General features: G+C 30.3%; 4 protein-coding genes and 1 long non-coding RNA gene across 9 annotated transcripts; 2 read left to right on the forward strand and 3 right to left on the reverse strand.

Moving 5' to 3' along the window:
* Positions 1 to 1119: 1119 nt before the first annotated feature.
* LOC105253300 (organic cation transporter protein) lies at positions 1120 to 12755 on the forward strand. 3 transcript variants are annotated; one of them, XM_011261242.3, is made up of 10 exons: positions 1120 to 2031; positions 9287 to 9785; positions 9872 to 10106; positions 10496 to 10754; positions 10899 to 11067; positions 11146 to 11379; positions 11469 to 11683; positions 11839 to 12020; positions 12169 to 12305; positions 12399 to 12755. In XM_011261242.3, exons 2-10 carry the CDS (start codon positions 9643 to 9645, stop codon positions 12520 to 12522), a joined length of 1698 nt encoding a protein of 565 aa, XP_011259544.1. In that variant the 5' UTR covers positions 1120 to 2031; positions 9287 to 9642; the 3' UTR covers positions 12523 to 12755. The 3 variants fall into 3 exon arrangements, with proteins under 3 accessions (XP_011259544.1, XP_011259543.1, XP_011259545.1); XM_011261241.3 differs by lacking the exon at positions 1120 to 2031 and adding an exon at positions 8022 to 8217; XM_011261243.2 differs by lacking the exons at positions 1120 to 2031; positions 12399 to 12755 and adding an exon at positions 8022 to 8217 and having other exon boundaries at positions 12169 to 12309.
* On the reverse strand, positions 3886 to 7876 carry LOC105253301. Its single transcript, XR_003123301.1, has 4 exons — positions 7731 to 7876; positions 7291 to 7485; positions 4831 to 5190; positions 3886 to 4076 (listed from the first exon to the last, which is right to left on the reverse strand). It is a non-coding gene; the product is annotated as an uncharacterized LOC105253301 (long non-coding RNA).
* A 621-nt stretch (positions 12756 to 13376) lies between the features above and the next one.
* LOC105253302 (membrane metallo-endopeptidase-like 1) lies at positions 13377 to 18724 on the reverse strand. The gene is made up of 18 exons (XM_011261245.3): positions 18617 to 18724; positions 18061 to 18218; positions 17782 to 17943; positions 17621 to 17704; positions 17339 to 17541; positions 16517 to 17203; positions 16349 to 16444; positions 16127 to 16268; positions 15876 to 16050; positions 15485 to 15575; positions 15160 to 15336; positions 14865 to 14977; positions 14692 to 14750; positions 14543 to 14594; positions 14333 to 14400; positions 14035 to 14171; positions 13769 to 13936; positions 13377 to 13664 (listed from the first exon to the last, which is right to left on the reverse strand). Exons 1-18 carry the CDS (start codon positions 18634 to 18636, stop codon positions 13482 to 13484), a joined length of 2775 nt encoding a protein of 924 aa, XP_011259547.1. The 5' UTR covers positions 18637 to 18724; the 3' UTR covers positions 13377 to 13481.
* Positions 18725 to 20300: 1576 nt separating this feature from the next.
* On the forward strand, positions 20301 to 21928 carry LOC105253303 (alpha- and gamma-adaptin-binding protein p34). Of its 2 annotated transcripts, XM_025412086.1 has the most exons (7): positions 20301 to 20369; positions 20532 to 20617; positions 20819 to 20988; positions 21060 to 21174; positions 21302 to 21451; positions 21541 to 21648; positions 21725 to 21928. In XM_025412086.1, exons 2-7 carry the CDS (start codon positions 20554 to 20556, stop codon positions 21895 to 21897), a joined length of 780 nt encoding a protein of 259 aa, XP_025267871.1. In that variant the 5' UTR covers positions 20301 to 20369; positions 20532 to 20553; the 3' UTR covers positions 21898 to 21928. The 2 variants fall into 2 exon arrangements, with proteins under 2 accessions (XP_025267871.1, XP_011259548.1); XM_011261246.3 differs by lacking the exon at positions 20301 to 20369 and having other exon boundaries at positions 20398 to 20617.
* A 981-nt stretch (positions 21929 to 22909) lies between these two features.
* Positions 22910 to 24530, reverse strand: LOC105253304 (anamorsin homolog). 2 transcript variants are annotated; one of them, XM_011261247.3, is made up of 6 exons: positions 24428 to 24530; positions 24069 to 24275; positions 23662 to 23990; positions 23423 to 23555; positions 23214 to 23326; positions 22910 to 23097 (listed from the first exon to the last, which is right to left on the reverse strand). In XM_011261247.3, the coding sequence occupies exons 2-6, from the start codon at positions 24223 to 24225 to the stop codon at positions 22984 to 22986; spliced, it is 846 nt and encodes a 281-aa protein (XP_011259549.1). In that variant the 5' UTR covers positions 24226 to 24275; positions 24428 to 24530; the 3' UTR covers positions 22910 to 22983. The 2 variants fall into 2 exon arrangements, with proteins under 2 accessions (XP_011259549.1, XP_011259550.1); XM_011261248.3 differs by having other exon boundaries at positions 24376 to 24490.
* Positions 24531 to 25184: the final 654 nt, after the last annotated feature.

Here is a 25184-nt window from a genome sequence, read left to right on the forward strand (position 1 = left end):
ATATATTTATCATGTTAAGAATGTATTTAATTGAACAACGGGGATACGTAAGTCGAGTGTTTTATGGAATATGATAATTGTGAAAGTAAATTTTGCAAATTACAATGATTGTCGAAGTTTCATTTAAGTAACTTTAAATTTTAAAATTAAAACCATGTAACATTTCCTTTTTTTCAGAGAAACATTTCAACGTAAATTACAATTTATAGCTTTCGTTAGCAATTTTCGTCGATTTTTTTGTTCCTTCGCCTCCATCAATGGATAAACATACGAAAATATTAAGTACGCTTTCAGTGAAACATGAGTAGTTCAAGAATAAGTGCGTTGATGGGAATTAAGCTTTTAGGCGACTTGAAGGCGACTAGAGACGACGGGTGGTAATAAACGAATATCAAATTACGAGTAGCCAGGGAGGAAGAGAGAGAGGAAGAGGAAGAGGGTCACACGTCCTTGGTAGATATTCCAATCATGCACACATGTACGCATACACATGTACAAGCTGGAAATTGTAAATCCGCGTATCATCGACAGTTAAACTCGCGCCAACATTTTGCGAACCGGCGCAGATCGTTTTCGGAAGCTTACGCAAGCTTTCGTGAAAGTGCGTGGCTGTTTGCATTACTTGTAAATTATCTAATGAGTCTTTTCATATGCAGTGAAGATTTTTGACGAGTTGTCTTCTTTACCGCGAATCTCCGTACTTAATAATGTACGAAGAAAGTTATAATGATTCTCTTTGCAGAGTCAAATTCACTTAAATACCTCACGATTTCGAAATTCCATCGATATGGTTGCGTCAAAAATGTATAAATTTTACAACGATTAGTCACATGAATCAACGCGTGATAAGCAGACGTTTACATATATTAAAAATTGACGATAAGTACTTTGAGTGAACTGACGTGGCTGATAAAATTCTACTGATAAAATTCATATGAACCTGACGCATAAAACTTTATTGATATGAATTAAATCAAATAATTATATAACAATTTCAATTGATCAACACGAATCATAATATCAAAAATACATGTTTCGAAATTATTATTGTCGACGTAAATGGAAATTTAAAAAACCTTTACATTTTCTTATTGTACATACACGCATATATATAGCGTATCTATGATTATAAATACTACAAGCTCTTCTCGTAAATGGCACATGTATGATGCAATAACACGAGATGTGAACACGCGCCACAAGTGACGTAGTAATAAGTGGCGAGCCGCAATTCGCAATGACGGAACTCTTTAATGTCGCATAATCCAATCGCGAATAACGCTTATCGCTTTCAGTAGTACATACGATTGATGTGAGAAACGTATCAATTCAAACAAGTGAAGCGGAAAAGGTCCAAGCTCTAAGATATGAAAAAATGACGTACGTATAAACAAGGTCAAAGTTCATCACGAGCCTTAGATTTAGCCTCATTGAAGGATTCGTCGCCGAAAGGCGAGAGATAAAGGGAGCCCAAGGGACGATTATTCATTTAAATTTGAAAAGAAGCGAGAAGAGTCATCGATAACGCTCCACATGGACCTGCCACCCGGTGGCGATTGCACGAGGCTATCCATTTGGGTTTTCAGCCACGACTTTGGCGCCGGCGCCGAGAGAGTCTCTCCCCCCGGCTCCCCGACGACGCTGCTCCGATATCGCGCTGGTGCTGGTGCTGGTGCTAGCTGGCGCAAACTTGGACTCCTCGTGAGTCGCACAGAGTACACGTGTCTGCGCGTCGGTAATCCCACGCGTTCCCCCTAAATTCTCATTCCGATGGCAAGAGAGAAAGGTGAACGCGCGATTTAATCGAAACGGACGTGTAGAGTATACGTATTGTCGCGCCTAGTATCGCAAAGCCTCTCCTTCGACGAAAGTTATCGATTGGCAGTGCTACAAGAGCGACCATCAGCGACCGGCCGGCATCCTACAAGTTGCTACATCGGAAGCTGGCGCTTGGCGAATCGTTGATAAAATCCCGCCGTTTACAGATCGACATTCCATGATCGATCGTAGGAACGCGGGATCATCGAACGGGTAATTACATCAGCATCTTCATCGTCTCGTTCCTTCTTTAAATTCAATTACAATGCGAATGCCATCGTAACATCGCGCGTTCGTCGACCATGTAGTGATCGCCTCTCGATTTGCACCACTCACATGATTTATCGGTGATTAACGCGAGTGGTGGGTATCGTGACCCTCGCTGCGGTTGGATTACTGAGTGATACTCGGCGGGGTTGTTTCATTATCTGATTCCTTGAATCCGACTCGTTAAAAGACTCTCTCTCTTCGCTTTGTCTCAATGTTCGTCGATCGAAGTTACCTGAATGAAAGAAATCACAATATATATCTCATTGCATTGGATTATATATTTATTGGATTATGTATTTATTTTGACGGAAGTTGTCGGAGGAAGTTATGCACGATACTCTATTGTGCATGATAATACATTGGAAAATAATTCCAAGGACTTATTCTTTTTTTGCATGTACAACGGTTACGGAACTTGTCAACTAAAAATAGGTGGTAATAGTGACTCGGCAATATTTATCAATGAACGCTGTTATTCATATTTGGCGCTAAACATTTTAAATCTATATCGTAATCTTTTTCATACGTTAAGTAGGATAATTCGACCGCTTATTTTAACAAAAATGAAACAACATAATTTGTTTCTAGAGATTTTGAGTTACATACTTTGTTAAGCTTCCCTTCGACAGGATAAATAATAAAAAAAATTTGTACTAATAAAACAAATAATGAGTGATAATAAATTTTCATACCTAGAATTTTTAAAGACTCAAGATTCACGAAATACAAGTTTGCATAAATAAACGTAAATTTGCAATATTTAAAAATATATACGACATGATAAATACGCAATAAGATAATATTTGCAGACATAATATTGCAGACAAACTGTGTATTCCATGCGCATATTTTGGCTTTAAATTCTTATATTTCTTATGTAAGAGAACCACTTACGCATAAAACTGTAAAGTAGCGGAATATACCGTTTGTCTGCAAATTAGCAATGTGAGTTTCCACCATAATCATAATGAGAAAATAGCTTATTGCGTGATGTATAATACATGAATGATGATTTTTATTTGGAAATAATTATTGATAATTATATTTTATTTGGAAATAATTATTGATAATTATTTCCAAATAAAAATCATCATTCATGATAAAATTTTCTATTGATAAAGTATGAATATGAATCGAGAAAAAAATATAATTGAAATTGGCTGAAAAAATATAGCATATATTTAGTGTCTATTTTCTCTTCTGCATCATTTTCCAAAACTAAAAAAATAAACAATAAAACTTAAATTATTCTTATGCAACAATAAGTATTGAAATTTGTTGTTGTTTTATATTACTAGGAAAGATATTACACACTAGTTTATTTTTCACACGCTCTAAAACGGCATAGCTACACGTTCGATACTGAGAAGGAATAGAGAGAAAGACTGGACGAATACTTCCCTTGTGTCTTCGTGGCGAGATTACAGACGATGCAAGGCGAGACCGATGCGGGAACACGATACAGCATAATGCCCTTGCACGCATATACACATATATATACATATAAGGATAGTAGTCTTTTTAACATTATAAACGTCTGGCTCGCGTATTTTTAATCCATTTTCCGTTATGGACGTCATTTTACTGATCTTCCAGATCAGGAATTTCTTAATTGCAAATTGTGACGATTCGTTTAATTTCTATTAATTATATTTGCTGAAAGTATTTTAAGCACATAAATTATAACTTTCTCCATGTCGATATCAAAAATCATATCACGCATAAATAAATAACTAGGACTACATCCTTCTCTATAAAAATAAATTATTTGTTTTTGTCCTACAATTATATATGCAATAGACAATATCAAATATAAAAAAATACGAGACACAAATTTTTTTTCCAGAAATAGCTAGAGGGGACAGTTTGGTTCCTGTCTTTTCTCATGATTCAGTATGTTCAGACAATCGCAGAGAGCAACAGTATGACTGCCGGTCTTTCATCTTCTTCCCGCCACTTTTCTAGCGTAACACATCTCTCTCCTTTGACTGTCAACAGAAAAAGCAGCCTTGTAACTGCTAAGATTTTTCTCTCAGATAAATTTGCATACCTGCATAGGTAAGTATAAAAAACATAAACCAACCACGCATCTAATAATGCAGGAATACAACATTCTTCGCATTAAGCAAAAGTCGACCTAGATCAATCGATTTTTTTTGTACATAAAATGCAAACTATGCAGATATGCAAATTTGTCTGATAAGGCTTTATGCTATTTTACAACCTGTTGGCGACGTGTTACGTTTATCAAAATGTACGTTAAGTGCTGAAAAAAAATGACAGCATTTAGCAAACGCCTTGAGAATTCGCAGACTATCAGCAAATTGTTAACACGCAGTCATTTTTGAACAGCTGTAATCTTGGAATAATCTTTCTTTAAAAAAAATTGAATAGAAAAATATTATAAATAATTGAATATAAATTAATTATAAATAAATAAAAAATGACGCAATCATTGCGTTGCTAACAGTTTGAACAGCTGAATGATCTTTCTTTAAAAAAATTGAATAGAATTGAATAGAAATAATATAAACTAATCGTGAATAAATTACCACAAAATTCATCTATTAAATTAAATTAAGCGTAAAATTAATCACGAAATAATAAGAATGTAAAATAACTGATCGTCAAATATAATAAATATAATAATATATAATAAATAATAATATATAATAATATATAATGATATAATAATATATAACAATATGATACAATGATAAATACACAGTATCCTTCACACACCTGTAGAGTTGCCGTTTGAATAATCCGCGGTTACGGATGATGCTCCATCAAACTGTTCGCAAAGAGCCGCTAATGTACAGCCGGCGACTCATGCTTGAAACGCCAGCCATTCTTTCCATCTTTCTTTCTCTTTCCATTCGCACTCGCAAGAAACCAGTCGCGATTTTTCACGCGATGGGAACTAGAAGCCGCTCCTTACTATAAATAGCCTTCGGGTTCGTTCTCGGACCGCGATGTCGGCCTCCAACGGTGACGGCAGCGGCTGGACCGGTAACATGCATCTAACTATCGTCTCTGTCGCATGCGAATAATCGGCTTTTATCTGCCAGCGACTCAAACTGCATTCCTTTGCACGATAAGCTGAAACAGATATATACGTTAAGGTGGAAATATCAAAGTATACTAACATGAATACTTAGACAGGTAGAAGCGCAACACAAAGAAAATACAGCAGAGGATAAGATTCACGATCGGCATCGGAATTTTGTTAAGCGATTAAAAAGAAATTCCTTGTGTTATACGCGACCGATATATCTTCTCTTGGTGGAGTGAAAATACGAGCAGACACGCCACGACACACTTGGACTGTATGAGATTAGAACTACTAATTATCATTTTGTACACGCGATTCCTATATTCGTTCTAAAATACATTTAAGATAAGTAAATAAGCATGCTCATAAGTATCTGTCTTTGTAGAAAAAATATACCCGGTTTAAAAATAATTTCAATAATCATTATTTACATGACAGGTCGAAACGAAATCATTAATCAGCGAATCTATAAATAATACAATTAATACAACAAATAATACAAAGAATTGTTTTATACATACATATTTATCGAATTATCCTCATCGCGAAAATACGATCTTATCGGAAAAAGTTGATACTCTACATTCTTGTTAGCATTTGAGTTGAGAATACAAAAAAGATCGTTATTTTACCAAATATATTTTTTGCAATTAATTATTTCACTAGATTTCCTCGTGTATTATCAAATATAGATTGACATAAGCTCGACTGACCCCTCGAAGGTTGTGCAAAAAATATCTCAAAAACTACGATGTCGATGACACGAAGATAAATCGATAATGAGGTTGTTTCGCATCGCATTCCACTTCAACAAGTAGTATGTTATACAAGTATATTATGAGAACATGAATGAACGTACATGAATGATTAAACGTATTGGAGTATCATATGAATCAGTATGTATACGTATTACATACATGAATAATTTTCAATATACATACTAGTACTGGCAATTACTGGAACATATAATTAATACGTAAACTCGAAGAAAAAGCGATCAAGAACCGTTTTAAACGGCGCTTTATTGTGTTTCCTACACAGAGAAAAATGTATACTGTATTCAAATAAATATTATTTATTTTAAGTATATCATAAGTTTGTATATTCGCAAATATATCATAAGTTTATCACAAGCATTAAATTTAATTGAATATATTCTGAATTTTAATAAGTGCAGTATTTTAGTCAAGAATATTAAATTAAAACAAAAATTTGATTTGCTACAAGAGTTGACATAAAGTTTGATTTTTCTTTGATATAACTTTACAATATTCTTGAGAGAAGAAGAAAAAATAAATTCTTCTGAAGAAGAAAAAATAAATTCTTCTTTTGAGTGCATGGTAATGAGATTTTCTAACACTTGTGATGAGAATATTTTAAGATTATTATCAAGAATATATTCTTTGTTAAAGAAAACTTACTTAAAGGAAGAAAAATAAATTGAGTAATCGCTTTTCTTGGTAGAATAATTTTTTTCTCTGTGTAGTACTCGCAATTATTGGAACATATAATTAATACGTAAACTCGAAGAAAAAACGATGTCGTATCAAGAGCTGTTTTAAACGGCGCTTTATTATTTCCTACACAGAGAAAAATGTATACTGTATTCAAGTAAATATTATTTATTTTAAGTATATCATAAGTTTGTATATAGTCCGCAAATATATCATAAGTTTATCACAAGCATTAAATTTAATTGAATATATTCTGAATTTTAAGTGCAGTATTTTAAGCATTAATTTAAGCAGAATATATTCAATTAAATGTAATTGAATATATTCTGAATTTTAAGAGCAGTATTTTAGTCAAGAATATTAAATTAAAACAAAAATTTGGTTTGCTTACTACAAGAGTTGATGTAAAGTAAATTTGATTTTTCTTTGATATAACTTTACAATATTTACAATTTTACAATATATAACTTTACAACATTACAATATTCTTGAAGAAAAAAATAAATTCTTCTTTTGAATACATGATAATTTAAAACATGAGATTTTCTAACACTTGTGATGAGTATATTTTAAGATAATTATCAAGAATATATTCTTTGTTAAAGAAAACTTCCTTAAAAGAAGAAAAATAAACTGAGTAATCTTTTCTTGGCAATAGAATAATATTTTTCTCTGTGTAGTACTGGCAATTACCGGAACATATAATTAATACGTAAACTCGAAGAAAAAGCGATGTCGTATCCAGAGCCGTTTTAAACGGCGCTTTATTGTGAGTTTCCTAGTCTCGTGGTCCTTATAAGTCTTATCTCGGATCGTCCAAAAATAGATTTAGCTATGCAGGGCGTATAAAGCGGACGATCACTTCTGCTTGGGCATTATTAATCTAATCTAAAATCATTACGTTAAGATTAAGGGACGGAAAAACAATCGCTACGAATATAAATTCAAATTCCTATAATTATCGCTTATTTTCAAGAAATAAATAACGGATAATAGACTCGTTGATAAACGATGTATGATAAATATGCATGATAAACTGCACAGATCAATTAAATCGCGAATTGCAACAATATTCAAAATGAGTAACCTAAAAGCATCAAACTTTCTTTTTTTATTTTGCGTGTTTTACTTACTCGAATATTCTTGCCTGTGACACGAAAAATCGTGTTCGACTTTGACAAATTGAGATCCATCCCTCCGAGTGGTGAAAAAAAGGAGGGAAAAAAAGGAAAGGGACCCCTCGGTTTCTTACCTATTCGTGCGCGATGCATCAAAGCGAATCTAGCTGCGCTGGAACGGATCGAAATCAGGTGACGAGACGAGTCGAAGTCGAGCCGAGCCGAGCCGAGCCGAGCCGAGCCGAATCGAATCGCGCGTCGCGTCGCGTCGCGCCGGCTGAAAGCATGTGGCCAGTTACTGCCCGTCGTTGATGCGCGTTGGATCGTGTTCGATCGACAGGTGTTTCGGACTCGTTTTGCACCGCTTGTCCGCACATTTCGAAAATTGTTCTCGAGATCGTCTCTACTCGTTCATGGCCCAGTTTAAAGATAGCAGCTGCCGTTTCTTCGATTATTTTTGTACCATCAATGTAATATTGAGGCAGATATAAACGCGGAAAACGTATGCACACATATGATATTTCGTATCTAACGGTTCATAATTTTATGTAAAGGTCGTTTCAGAAGAGCGTGCGAATGTATTACGAATGTTTGATCGAATGATGATTTTCTTCGCATTATTCGGAAAATTTTTTATTGTATCGTAGTCGGAATATTCTAATCTAACTAATCTAACTAATCTAACTTCTAATCTAACTAATTTATTTTTTTAGCAGAAATATTAATTATATTGTTATTTGTATTATGTGACAATATATGATTTTATTGTTAATTATAACATAATTTAATACATTGAACTCGCGCCATAGAAGTGCATCTAAATTTTTAATTTGAAGAATGAATGTAAGACTTGTTTACATTTTATTTTAAAAAATTTATATTTTGTTTATATTATAATATTGATAAATTTAATACAAATATTCCAAAGAATCTGTCAAATATGTGTATCTAATTCAATACGAATCTTATTATTGGAAAAAATAAATGGAAAAAGAAGAAGTAGAGGAAAATGGCAAACGATTTAATAACGACGATTATTGGTGATGCTATTCGTTTGCAGCATGTCTTTCTTTCGCGTCTTAATATAAAGGCACAATTGTATCAATTGTTTCAATCGCCACATGTGCGGATCACTTCTCACTATTTAAGTTTAATTAATCTAAACAGGTTTTTTATTTATCTATTAAGAGCACTGCACATAAAAGAGTAGCAATTAATATTACTTTACAATCTATCGGATTTTTCCTTTTCTCGTTATATATATATACTTCTATGGATATATATAAATTTTTAATTGTCACATAATGCAAATAATAAATTATTAATCTTCAATGATTTATCATTATCATAGAATGATACTTTTTCAAGATTAACATTTCTTTTTATCTGAACAAGATAGCTTGTGAGAAAATAAAAAAAAGAGTAAAATGAAGAAATTAGAAAATATACAAGAAATAAATAAATAGTAAATAGATATAGAAAAATGATATAGATAAATAGATGAAATAGATATAGATAAATAGATATAGAAAAATTAAAAAATAAATATCACATGATATTTTCTTTTTCAGTTATCACCGTTCTGTCAAGAAATCAATATATTTGGAAGCCCAATAAACGATCGTCTCTGAACTGAAGGTTGAGTCAGAGACTTTTAAAAAGTGTATACAAATGTCTTCGTATATATTTCTCCGGGAATGAATTTCCGGATATCACGATAAGAAAATCTCTGTTACAAGAGATAACTATGTCAATATGAATGAAATACTGTAGAAGGAATATTCATTGTCTTGAGCAAGATTATTTTTATTAATCCGATTAAAAAGCAATAGAAAGATTTATCTTTGCTGACAAGAGTGCTAATAAAAACACTCGCGTAGATTAAACGATATCGTCGAATAAATAACGGAAACATACTTCGGGAAGAATGGCATACGACGATGTTATTCTTCGTATGGGCGAATTTGGTCGCTATCAACGCAGGGTCTACCTTCTGCTTTGTCTTCCGGCAATATCGTGTGCCTTCCACAAATTAGCCGGTGTATTTCTCGGAGCTAAAATGAATTCCAGGTAGTTTGAATGAGCATAATAATTATAAGGGTGGAATACGATGTAACGGGTGTACTTACTGTAAATTGAAAATTTCCTTGTCTTAGGTGTTTACTTCCGCACGAATTCGCGGAAAACGCTACATTTCATTTGAGTCCGAATATATTGAACGCAAGCTATCCATGGGACAACGAACTTAAAGGGTGGTCCCAGTGTCTGAGCCGTGACGTGATCGGCGCCACGAACGGTACAATCGTTGAAAAAACAATTGGAGAAGGGATCAGCCGGTGCAAGCAGTATGTGTACGACAGAAGCGTATACAAAAGTACAACCACTTCCGATGTACGGAATAACAATTATTCCATTCTTTTTCCGTAAAGTAGAATACTTTTATTATTTTCTCTTTCGGCCATTGAATAAAAAATGAAATTTGCATAAAGTTCAAACTCCTAGATAAATAAAAATTCATATATACACACAATTTAAATAAATAAATAAATAAATATATATATATATATATATATATATATATATATATACACACACACACACACACACATAGAGAGTGGCTCATTTTAATTTATTCACTCAAATATTGTAAATTTTAGAAAGAAATTTTTTAAATATAATTTGTTTTTTTCAAAAGAAGAAAAAATATATATATAAATAAATTAAAAAAAAAATATATATATATCGCAATAAATAATAAATGGTGCTATTTTTCTGTACAGTGGGATTTGGTTTGCGACAGGGCGTGGCTGAGGGCGACGGGGGATTCATTGTTCATGGTAGGAGTCATGCTTGGCTCGATGATATTCGGCGCTTTGTCCGATAAATATGGACGTAGACCAATTTTCTTCCTATCTTTAATCATACAACTGGTCGGCGGTACATTAGTCGCTGTAGCACCCGAATTTATTTCCTACGTAATTTTTAGATTAATTGTCGGCTCAACCACCAGTGGAGTGTTCTTAGTAGCTTATGTCATAGGTAACTAAATATTATATTGTTTAATTATCATTTCGCAATCTTAAGTAATATATTATGCGGAAGCTTTTCGAAAATTTTGACTGTATCGTACAAATACGTTACATAGATATTATATAAGCTGTAATGCATTAATTTTTTACTCAGCTATGGAGATGGTTGGACCGAAAAAACGGTTAATAGCCGGAGTCGGCGTGCAATTGTTTTTTACTTTTGGATACTTACTCACCGCTGCCTTTGCGTATTATATTACCGATTGGAGAATGCTACAGGTAGCCCTTACGATACCGAGCATCATGTTTCTACTTTATTGGTGGTACGAAATGAATATATATTCTGCTTAACGAATATAATTTCAGTCAGGTGTTACAATTCACACAATGATCTAATTCAGGTTTATTCCCGAATCCGCACGATGGCTACTGACGAAAGGTCGCCACCAGGAAGCGAAGGATTTGCTGCAACGCGCTTCCTTGGAAAATGGCGTGGAGATACCGAGTGAAACTTTCGACACACTTCTTAATAATAAGGCCGAGGAAAGTACGCCCGACGAGAAAAAACCTTCGGTCTTCGATCTGTTCCGTTATCCAAATTTAAGACGGAAGAGCATTCTTTTATTTTTTAACTGGTATTAGTTGCTTCGTCAGTTCTGCGTATATCTTTTGTTCTTTTTATTTGATAATTTTGCACAAAGTTTGATTTTCTCTTTTATATTAGGCTAGTCAACAGCGGAACGTACTACGGACTGTCTTGGCATGCATCCAATCTCGGAGGTAACGACCTCCTTAATTTTGTAATATCCGGATTAGTGGAAATACCGGCGTACACATTCCTCATCTTTACCCTGAATCGATGGGGCAGAAAAATCAGTCTTTGTGGCTGTATGATGTTATCAGGATTAGCATTACTTGCTACGTTATTTGTCCCTGCCGGTGAGAATATCATTAAATTGCAATTCCATTTAATATAATCATCACAAAATTTTATAACATATAATTTTATTTTATGATGATTCACACGAACATTCAAAATGCTGAATTCAAAAAATCTATTCTGTAATTATAGACAAGTTTATGTATCTCTTTAGATATGCCGTGGCTAATTATTACCCTGGCAATGATAGGAAAACTCGCTATTACATCGTCCTATGGTGCAATTTATGTGTTCACTGCAGAACAATTTCCGACTGTTATCCGAAATGTCGGACTGGGTGCGAGCTCCACTTTTGCTCGAGTTGGCGGAGTTATTGCACCATATGTCAATCATTTAGTACGTAGTATTCATTACTTTTGTTAATATTTGAAAAGAGCATGAAGAGATAAAGTTAAAAATGTATTGACTTTGTTAATAAAAAAATTGGAATAATTATTATAAATTATGCAAAATTGCAAAATTATATGATATCTATGCTTTCTAGTCGGAATTATGGACACCATTGCCACTTGTGATTTTCGGATCATGCGCCTTACTTGGTGGATTGATGTCTCTTCTTCTCCCGGAGACATTAAACAAGAAACTTCCTGAAACGATTCAGGATGGCGAGTTATTTGGAAAGTGAGTCTTCTATCTTTGATATTTTATTATTTTGTATAATTTATTATTCTTACTATAGATAAATTAATGGAGCATATTGTTTAAAATTTTTAGAAAATCATCAAAGAAGAAGAAAAAACAGCAATTGGATCATAACCAATTGAACGAGATAGAAGTAATAAAACCATTAAAACTACAGGAGAAGCAGAATGGTGTACATGAGAAACAAAACGGATGACATTAAATTATAAAAATCAAATTGGTATTACATTCAAAAATATGTACTCGATTCCCGTCTAATCACATTTTAGACGTCTGTCGCGCGTGTAGTACACACGCTTACAAAGAATTTGACAAACGTTTCTTCTCGGTTAATATCCATAATTGTCTAATATTTGTTTACACCGGATCATATCTCACTTGAGCCGGATTGGACCGATGATGATAAAATCATTATACAAAAATATAAAACTTAATCAATTATTAGAAGAAATATATATATATATATATATATATATATATATATATATCATATTATATATATTATATATATTATATATATTATATATTAAAACGATATATATATATATATATATATATATATATATATATCTCGTTTTAATATATAATAGTAGATAATGTTATTTATCTACTCATAACATGTGCGATAATACATATGACAAAATAATTCTGCCAACATATCATTACTCAAATATCTCAATATTCTTTATAAGAAGTGATTATGAATTATGTACGAAATATTACAACTTAATAAAATTTTTTACTAGAACTCTTCATTTCTTTTAATCCATTTAAAACTGGTCAAGTATTGCTTTTCAATAATCTAATTAGAAATGAATGCAAGTGTAACAAGATTTCATTATATCGTAATTATGACGTTGAATTTACTGGATTTATTTCTTACGAGAATCTTAAAAAATAGCAAGTATTTTTATACGATATATACGTCGCTCCATTCATCAGTATATTTTCATAGATAATTTATGCGAGATATTTTCTTTTATTAAGATCTGATCGTGATAAAAATCTCAAATCTATGAAAAAACTCAATTCATAAATGAAAAATCTTCCTTAGATGTGCGTCAGTTTATTCATCGATATAAGTGGATAAAACATTTTTGTCGAATATTTTTCTATACATATTGATCAAATATTTGACTTATTATAATTTCTACATTACTTCCAGATATTGCATTTACTTTCGGGATTCATTGCACTACCAACAGGGCAATTGAAAGCCTTGGCGAAGTCTTTTGAGTTTGAAACAGAACCTATCACTCTTAAACGTCCAGGACTGTGTACGTCCATCTTGGCTCTTATCTCAGCAGCTTCCGAATTGATAGTAGCTTCGCACCACACCTACAAATTTTAACATATAGTGCCTTTATATCTCCACAAATATTTACTTTAATTATTATTATTTTCATAATTTTATTTTTATAATCACTGTCTGCGATACCCACATTGGCAAATGATAGGAAGAAGAGCTGATCATTGGTGACTTCTTCCAAACCCGGCAATACGGTATCCGGTTTTTCACACTCTCGTTCCCTCCTTTGATAAGCTCTAAATGATGCTTGTAATCCCATTGTATCCGCGATATTTTCACCTGATGTTTGATTGCCATAGTCCTACAATTTTTATCAACAATTTGTCATAATCAAACATTTCTTGAATGTAAAAATATTAATAATTTCAATTAGGTAATAATTAAATATAAGTAACTTACCGGTATTGTTTTATTTGAATTTTTTTCAATGGGATAATTATTAAATTGTTCTACAAAACAGTTTGCTCTTTTCCCGTACTCTTGAGACATTATAGATAACCATTCGGCAGGATTACCGTTCTTATCATATGTGATTCCTAAAAATAATTTCTTTTCTTTTCTCTTTCTCATATTAAATATTTTTACATAACACTTCGAATATATGCAAAACAAGAAAATAAAAAGATTAACAATTAATATAACAGCAATTAATAGAAAGTATAAAATAATCTACAGTGCAATTTTATTTCATACATACCATCATCATCGAATCCATGATTAACTTCGTGAGCCATAATGACTCCAACAATACCATAATTAATAGCTCTAGAATAAAATTATATCGTTAAAAAACATTTTATTAAGAATTAATATAGAAGCACATGATGCAATCGTAAGTTCATTTGTATTGTTTATATCGTTATGCGTATCGCGTTGCGATATTTTTATAATTAAATTATCCACTTACTGTGGCCGACTATAAGCGAAAAATGGACTCTGGAAATCCGCTGCCGAAAGGCCTATAATCGGAAGAGAGATTAATGTTATAGTAAAAATGGCAACATATAATTGGAAATTCTAAAAAACTTAAATCTTAATTATTAAAAACAAACGTACTTATAGCATTCGACCATGGGGAGAAAAAGGCATTTACTGTTAAAGGGCTCATCCACCATCTGTAACACAAAACAAAATTTGTTAGTATAAAGATTAACATTCATTCTGCGAGTTAAGAGAAAAGAAGATGTAATTGTTTAAACAGGTATGAAAAAATGCATTAAAAATCTTACATATCATCATCATCATCATCATCGCCCTTTTGCTTTATCTGTCGTAGCTGTTTCCATTTACGATATCTGAAGTAGCTAAGCGTATTCTCATAATACGAATTGGTAATAATGAGCTTAAAGGAAACAAAATAATTAAACATCACGGTCGTTAGACAGCACAAAAAGCTAAAAGATATTTTAAAAATATCTAAAGATGATAAGACATTTTTAAAGATGTTTCGAAGATGTCTTTTAGGCACATATGCTATTTATATACTAACAACTAACTAATAATAATAATTTTTAAGAATCTTACTCCTTGAAAATATCGTTTAACAATGGTATTATTTCGGTACCAATCTGGATATCCAATAAATTTCTTCATGTTCACTAGTTTCCCGAAAACATAATCTTTAGTATCTTCATCCAGCCAATCTGATTCTTTAATTTGATATTCTACTTCCTTTTGTATATCGTCGACCATATCTTCTGCCTATAGACAATAGATATAAATATATAATAGATATAATAGATTATATTAGACAACTTATAAATATACACATACGCACACATACAAAACTATTATGAATAATAATGAAAATAAATTGCAACAATTTTAATAATTAATATAAAATACTTACAGTCTTCGTAATATTGTCTGAGAAATGTCTTTTAACATATTCGTACGCTAGAATATCATGCAATTCTAATTTACTCATGCATTGGGACTCTCTGTGGCAACATTTATTATAATTTAACATCAATATAATATAAATTAGCAATATTTTAATACATATACATATATATATATATTAGCATATTATTTATATATTATTATATATTTATATTAGCATAATCTGAATATAAATATGTATATATATATATATATATATATATATATATATATTCAGATTATGCTAATATAAATAATAAGTAAAATAATATAAAATAAAGATTTGTTCTTTTTATTTACTGTAAAAGAAATAATTAAAAAGAAAATACTCATGACGTTTAAAAAAATTCACATCAAACCTCCATTCTTCTTCGCTTTCCTCTTCTTCATCTTCATCATCTTCTTCATCTTCATCATCTTCTTCTTCCTCAGATTCCGATATTTCCCATTTTTCCCATGTGTAATATAAGTTTCTCATTTCACTCGTAGTAGCCTCTATCATTGTGCTCAGAAATTGCCAGTGTATGTAGTTCACTGAAACATATTTTATATGTATAAGCGCATGTATGGATAATTTCATCATTAACATGACATTATTTTCGAAACTCACCGATCGTTCGTTTCGATGTCTCGTCCAACAAAGAAACAAGAGCCTCAAAATAATCTGGTGATTGAACCTCTAGATTTAAATCACCATTCACGGACACATGAGCTTCGTCAAATAATTCCGTAATTTTGTACACCCAATCAATCTGTGGTTTAAAGGATTTCATTAATCATAAAAATATAAGACTAACAAAATTCAAACGACATTTATGGGAGAATAACTTACTTTACTATTAGCGATTTTAGACTCCTTTTCGTCATACCACACTTGAAAATCGTTAAGCGTCAACTCCAAAGCATCCTCCTCAGATTCTATAGTAATCTGAAATATACCATCATTAAAAAATACTTCACTGATAATCTTACAGTAGAATATAATAGCTAAATTGCTCACCTGCGCTAGTTTCACCTGAAACTTGATCATATCTTCGATATCTTTATTAATGTGTTCCTCCGAGACGTCAGCGCCTCTCGCTTTAGCTATAGCACGAGCTACTTCCGAAATGTAATTAGCATATACCTGCTGCGCTGTTTTATCACCTTCATCACTCGTTTCTTCCGTAATTATTTGCGATGTCGTCGTTTCCAAAGTTTCCTTTCTTCTTTCTTCATGTTGTGCTTTTCTTACATGATTTCTTTTACTCTTCCGCAATTTCTCACGATGAGTAAGATGCTGAGCACGTTTACTATGGATTTTTCTCGGTATAATTTGTCTTTTTACTCTTTGTTTCTTCGTCTTATGCTTCCCAAGAATTCGAGTGCCACTCTTTGTCTTTTTATTGTGTTGCGTTTTTGTTTTTCTTTGATGATTAAACTTATCCGTGGATTTTTTCTTGCCGATTTTCTTCTTTGTGCCTTTATCTTCATTTTGTTCATTTGTATCGTCATCACTAATATCATTGTCCTCGCTGTTGCCATCATCATCATCATTATCATCATCATCATCATCTTCGTTTCCAGGCTCCTGACTATCCTCACTGAGATCATAGTCACTGAGATCATAGTCTTCTATTTCATCATTATCGTACAAAATTGCAATCCATAATTTATAGGTATCCGGAGGCAAATGCGGAGTATCAATCTAATAATAAAAACGTATTAGTAGAAAAAAATATAATCAAATTAGATTTATTACAATATGCAATAATAAATAAATGAAATAAGAACGTAATATTAATTTATGTTATTTATATTAATATATATCTATTTTTCTTACCACTACGGTCTTGTTTGGATGATATCTGTTTACATGCAGATCGTGAAAAGTATTTCTTCCCATCAAGCGCACATATTGATCGTCCACTTTTTGCCAACTATACTCTTGCTCGTCCCATTCGTCTGGATCCATTATCATCGGCCAGCCGCCTATACGCGATAAAGTGGTAACTAATGGATCGAGTCCTTGCTTGTCCATCGCATCTGTAAAACAAGGAATTATCATATCAATAAAAAATAATTTTTGTATACAATTTGATGATTCCAAAACTATTATGCTTACCAGTATTCATGCAGACTGCATACCACTTTTTCGCAAGCTTTAATGCCAAAATATCGCTTCCTTTGGATTCTTCTTTCAAAATAACTATGAAATTCAATATCGTTATAATATTATATGAGTTTCAAATTAAAGTGTTGTGATGCAACATATTATATAACTACCGTTTACTTGTTTTTCTACATTATCTTGAAGCATATGAAATAAACTCCACGAACGACTTCCCTTTGGAATAGGATTATGTTCCGGCCACTTTCCACAAGCGTACTCGTAAAAATCATCGCATGGATTCTTAGATTTGTCCATACTCTCTGATATTACCTTAGCTAGAAAAAAAAATTAATACAAGAAAGAATAAATTTAAATGTTTAATCTTCAACAAACTGATTAAACATTTGAATATTTTAATGTTTAATTTTTAATAAATTAGTTATTTTTAATACCAATTTTTTTGCATTCCTGATTTATACATATATTCCGTGTCGTCTCCTTGCTTTTATCTAATTGATCATTTATACCGAACAACCATGCCAGATTTGAAGGATATGTTTGAATGATCGATGATGTAACATTCTTCATTAGCAATATGCTAATGAAGACACTAGAAAGAGACACATTCAACGAAAAATAAGTAATTATAGAATAATTACAAAGATAATTAATATAATAAAAAATATATTAATATTAATATAATATAATAAAAATATATTAATATAATAAAAAAAAGAGAATTGTAATTTATTAATGATTAATAAATGTATTCGTATCATTTAGATATTCTTAAGCAATAGGTAAATTTTTCATTGTTTTAAATATTAATGTATACATATATATATTTATCTTCTAAAACAGAACAATATTATTAAATTATTAATATTATATATTATATTATTAAATTAATAATCAACCTGTCATCTGTATTAATATTATATTATTAAATTAGTAATCAACTTGTCATCAGCTTAATATCGTGTTAAAAAAGTAATTATTTTTACTCACAAAAATATTAATCGCCTCATGTTCGCAGAAAACTTTGCGATTGATGGAAATTTCAATTATACGATAAATGAATTGTAACGTTCTTTACCGCAATGTGGAAGTCATTTATTAGAGTTACCCTTTTATATGTTCTTTCTTTGGGCGGAAAGACCCTGGACTGTACCGTTGATATGTGACAATAGTATAACTTGATAAAATCGAAGGACGAAGATGCATCTTTCATCCTGTTGATTTAAATAATAAAATTGTAATATACACTGTGCTTGTAATATAATAAATTATTCTTTTCTTTTCTTTCTGTCCAATTCTGAAAATGTTAGTTTATTCACAGTTTTCTACTTTCTTTCTGAGAAACTCCAGTTCGATCTGTTAATGTCGGATGTAAATAATACGCGACAATAGTCATTTCGATGATAGAAATAATCGAGAAATATAATTTATAATTTGTAATCTTTAAATAATAAAAACATAGCAATTTAATCACCTTAAATAATTAAATAATATTAGAATTAGATATTTAAAAATTTAGAAGAACTTGAATTTGAAAGATCTCGCGCGTTTTATCCTTGCAATATTTTTATAATTTAGAATTGTGTTTTCTTCATTTATTTTATAGAAATAATATATTAATATTTATATATCGAAACTTCGTGCTTCACGCACACGTAGGAAAGATGATATTTATCATTTCACAATAATAATGCAATTCCTGTCATAATGGATAACTTTAATTGAAAACAATATTTTTATCATGTTCAACGGGGATCTCACATATCTGTTTAAATAATATCGGCATATTTACAATAAATTATCTTTCTCAGGACATCCGCAGTTGTATCCGCGATTGTATCATATCTCTTTTTAATTCAAGCAAAATATAAAAATAATAAAAAAAGGTAAATTATTTACAATTGCTTTACATTAAAAATATTTTGTGAATAATATTTTCCAATCAATAATATATTATATTTTTTAATTGCATTTTCGTAAAATTTAATTTTTTAATTACTTTCATAAAAGAATATTGCAAGGATAAAACGCGTGAATTCTTCAAAGTTCAAGTTCTTTTTAAAATTTTTAAATACCTACTGTTGTCATTTCATTAAATATATATTTCCATTTACACCTATGACAAATATTTCTTGTAATCTTAACACAATAAAATATTTATAAAAGGGATCTGTTAAATTATATCTTGGAAGAGAGCAATATGAATAGCAGGGTTGGGTAATAACTAGTTGATTAAAAGTTAAAAGTTAAAAAAAAAGTTAAAAAGTTAATAATTTTTAACTCAACTTAGTTATTTTAAAAAGAGTTAACTTTTAACTTTAACTAGTTATTTTTAAAACACATAAATTTAAACTTATTAACTTTCCCCCCAAATTTATTTGATGATTCATATTATTATTATTTAGAGTAATCTAATTTTAAAATTACAATCTAATTTAATATAAAGTGAAATAATGCTTTTCAAAATTTTAACTTTTATCTCAACTAACGTTAATTTAATCTTAAAGTAACTTTTATTGAGTTAATTTTTTATTTGTATAATTTTTAACATAACTAAATTAATTTTTTAACCCATTAACTTTAACTTAATTTAATTTAAAAAAAATATAAACCCAACCCTGATGAATAGCTGCAAGAAAGAGAGAGCGATAGCGATTCTCTTTCTCCCTCGCACAATTGAAGGAGAGGGGATATACGCCTTCTATGGTTGCATTAGTAGGCAATACGTCATACACGAATAAAAGTATATATACGCATATATGTATAAATGACTGTTTTTTAATACTGTTAGTCACTGTAGCATAGTACTGTCTTTGTCCGATCATCTGATCTAACCTAACTTAATAGCTTTATGTCACATATCAATTAACGTTTAATCAAATTGTATTAATAAAATAATTCGTAGGTATAAATTTCAATTATTCGTAATGAATTTACCTGGAGTATTGATCGTTAGCACGAAAGAAGGAAAAGCTAAGGAAATCGCGGAAAGTGAGTACAAGTATTAATATTGTGTATAATTTATTCGAAATTTATAGCTTCTGCAAAATTTCTGTGGCCACGATTTTGCAATTCTCTTCTATTACTTTTCTATTCGAGTGACATAATTGACTATAACTTTATAATTTTTTAAGCTTTTATAATATTATATTTTATGCGTATTTATCTCATGCTTATGATATCTCTTTGCAGATATAGGTGCAGAACGATTATCCGAGAAAGATGATACTGTCGATTATCTATGGAATATTGACAATAAATATTATACATCACAGATATTAATACACACCACAGAAAATATATCTTATAAACTCTCAGTGGAAGGAATCAACGCATTAATCGTGTACCATGATCCACAGACAGTAAGATACATAATTGTACTGGAAGTTTAGCAATTAAAATAATATATGTTGATGGCAATCAATTTCTATAGAACAGTGTGGATCAAGAACTAGAGCTTTTGGCATCCTTAACTAATTCGTTAACAACAGCAGAAGTATTCTTATTTTCCTGTAGTGCAATAACTGATACACTTCTGCGAGATAAAGGTATAGTTATGATTTTTGAAAACATTGATTGATGATATCTAAATATATTTTATATTATATACGAATATATAATATATAAATATGTACAATGTTTAGTATGTTGCAAATTTTATTTTATATATTTCAGTGCTAAATTGGTGTTTACACAACAAGTTTGAATTGGTTGAATTAGATCAAACAGGAGATTCAGAATCTGATACAGAGGGTAATAAATATGGCATCGAAAGAATCATAGAAGCTTTACATGCTCATACATGGCCTAATATTGTACTCAAAAGTAGCGTATCACAAATTGTTTTTGTTAAAATGAAAATATGAGGGTAATATTTTCTGTCTCTTTATATAAAAGTTGAATTATGTTTACAGATAAACCATGTGTAGATGAAACACTCAAAGTAAATGAAATTAAAGAACAATTTGAGAATATTCGATTAACGAACGATCCTGAAGGGTTACATAAGCAGAACATGCTTGGTCAGTAGAGATAAAGAATCACATAAAAATAAAAATGTGCAAAGAAATTATTACTTATTTTATCATATGTTTACAGATATCCTTATGGGGGATGAAATGTTCGATTTTGGAGAATTATTTGGTCAATTTACGGCCATGAGAGAACACGCAGCATCTCTACCAACAAACGAAAGACGTATAGTCGCTGAGCAAGTAGTTACTGACTTTTGGAAAGCTATGTGCGGGGATCTTCTGGATATCGAGGATTAAATTTAAAATTCATATATTGATATATATTGTTTAGATTAATTACAAATTGCTTTGATTATTATATATATTTGATATATATATTTGAATTATATATTGTTTAGATTAATTACAAATTGCTTTGATTGGTTTTAAATTGATTTTAATTGCACTAGAAAGAAGAAAAAAATGATCAAACGCAATTGTATAAAAATTATTTGCATGTAGCAACATATGTATCAAGAATATATTATAAAAAAGTGTTTTTTTTAAATATTAGATATAGTTTAAATGTATAATGTTATATGTAAGATAAATAGATCATGATAAATAAGAAAAATTTCTAATGCCATGACATTATTAAAATTTCGTTTCGTTTGTTGGCTATAAAGAATTTACATAAATATCACTGTATAATAGACGTATATTATTTAAAATGCTGTGTTGTAATTTTCTTAATAAAATAATTTTAATCAAAGCATATTGTGAATTTTTAGAAACGTTCATGTAAATATTATAATAAATATTTTGGGTAAGAAAGAGATTAAAATAGAATCGTTATATATCTTTAAGAGATTATATATATCAATAATTAAGAAAGTTTTGGAAAGAGCTAACTAAATTAAATTTATATATAGCTGCAAGTACAAATATTTAAATTCTTCCAAATTATATTCTAATACAGAATAGTTAACATCTGAATTTAAATTATTTCAACTTAATATTTTTCATTGAACTATATTCTCCTAATAATTTTGATTTCTTGATGTTAAGAAGAGTAAGAACAATAAAAAGAAAATTCAATTATCCAATGTATATGAAAATTATTTTCATATATCTTATTAGATATTTTTATTCTTGATAAATATCTTTTTTGTTATTATTTAATATATTTAATTACATTTAAGAAATTGTTCATAGATTTAAATTATTAAGTGTTTTTATTTAAGGAGCAATTATATTTTATATGCATTCTTTTTATACTAAATGTATATATGTATACTTCAGAAAAATATTTAAATAAAAAGTAGTCATATGAAAACAGTACAATTATTTCCCTGAATTGAGATAAACATTTATTGCTATTATAATATTCATGAAAAAAAATACTTAAGAATCAATAGTTAACTGAGTGTCAGGCAAAACTACTTTCTCTCCAGGTTTAAAGGCTGGCATTCCAAGATAAGGACAAGTGGCACATCTAAATGCATCTCCAAGATAACACTATAAAAAAATTGTTAAAAATTTAGAATATTTAATTTATATAACTAAAAATACAATATTAAATATAGCATGTGCATAAATTTTCATTGTAATAATGCCTATAATATAAGACTTACACTTCCACAAGAGGATTTAACAGTGCTTTCCTGTACAGTTTTATTATTTAACTCTTCTGCAAGTCCACATGTACAATCCTTACATGCTTTTCGCTTGCCTGTTGTCGAACAGACTGAAAAAAAATTTACTCAATTTATATAAATTTTTAAATTTATATAATTATGTAATATAAAATTGATATATATTTAATTTTTAATATTAATGTCACCTCTTAAAGATGATGCATCTGGCTTCACAAGATCTGACTCATCTAAAAGTTCATCTTCATCTATCAAATCATCATCAAGCTTCCATACATTACTTTTTTCTCCTATGAATGATAAAGGAATACTGGAACCCACCTAAATTATTAAAGAGAAAAATGTATTAGAAGCAATTTTTCTCGAATAAGATACAAATTGACTAATATAACTAATATAATGTAATTAACTAGTATAAAATACTAACCTCAAATGATGGTTTATTTGCCAATACTTTACAAATATCCTCTGCATTGTTATATATTTCCAGCAAAAGCTTTTCATCCTCTAAATCCTTGTCCAGGCTCTGTCGTTCTATATTTTTTACTAGAAAGCCAGATAACTTTAACGTAGATATTCTTTCAGCATAGGTAAGTTGTGTATCTGATTTTTTCTCTGCCGGTAATGGTTCATAAATGACAAGTGAACCATTAGGTTTCAAAATTTTCAATGCTTCTGTCAAGAACCCTCCGTCGTTTGGGCATGGTTGTGTAAAAATGGCAATAATGGCATCAAAAACAGAAGCATTGTAATTTTCTGGAAATAATGTGTAATATATCAGTAATTATTAATACAATAAAAATGTTCCAAAGCAAATAAAACTTATATATTTACTCTTTTTTAGATCCAACAAATTTGTGACATGCATCTTGCCAAGTTGTCCGGTACGTTGCTTGATCGCAGAATTAAATTTTGTCGTATCATGAGGAAAAGATGCTTCATTTCCCAATATAACGAGAACTTCGTCTCCCTCGTTGAGAAGAGATGTCATTTTGTGCAATAATAATTAAAACAATTAGTAACTTATTCCCACACGAACAGCTATAAAAACATGTTTTATTACACAATATAAAAAAGCTGGGGAATAAATATTATAATCTTTATTAATTAGACAGATTTTCGCATATCAGATAAGACCTACATATATGTATTGATGTTCTTTTTTGAAGTATTTTGCATAAAAGATTACTCACGATTTTCTCAGATAACCAAATACTTGATTCGGGCTTCGAGTCACAGATGACTTGTAATCACGTGACCTACATATCTATAGTGTACGTCACGTAAACTATAAATTTTCAGCACTGGCAGTAAATTTTCGAACGCAGCCCTTATAAATATGATGCGCACGCACGTATTGCCTCGTCTTGCGCAAAAGAATTATCAAAGAAATATGATTAGGCATAATGTTAATAATTGTTAAAATGTGTATCTCTCTCTCTCGCGATTTTCTTTCGTGAATATCCTCAAAAAATCAAATTGTTAAAGAAATATCATTCGATATAAGAAGTAAATCGAGTCGATCGAGCTAAAATGAACAAGTTTAGATATTTAAGCTCTTTCAAATTATATTCTCCTAATATCGCAAAGTTTGCTTCTTGAATTTGAATCTCTAACTTATTTCAGCTTGATTTACTTCTCATCGAGTCATAGTCTCCTAGTAATTCTGTTGATTTCTCGATGTAAAATAGAGTAATATTAAACGAAAAATGAAAAATATATATTTTAGTAGATATCTTATAATTAGATATTCTTATTATTGACGATTACCTATCTTATATTATTTAATATATTGTTACATTTAAATAATTGCAAATATAAAAATTGTGTAAATCAAATTGAATAAATTGCTAATTAAAATTTCAAAGAGCTTTTTGAACCTTAGGTCTGTTCTTTATAACTGAACTGGTGCAACTCAGTTCAGTTATCAGAGAGAAGACTGAGAGATAT

This window comes from Camponotus floridanus, unplaced genomic scaffold, assembly GCF_003227725.1.
Source record: "Camponotus floridanus strain SB8 unplaced genomic scaffold, Cflo_v7.5 scaffold47, whole genome shotgun sequence".
Classification (NCBI taxonomy): domain Eukaryota; kingdom Metazoa; phylum Arthropoda; class Insecta; order Hymenoptera; family Formicidae; genus Camponotus; species Camponotus floridanus.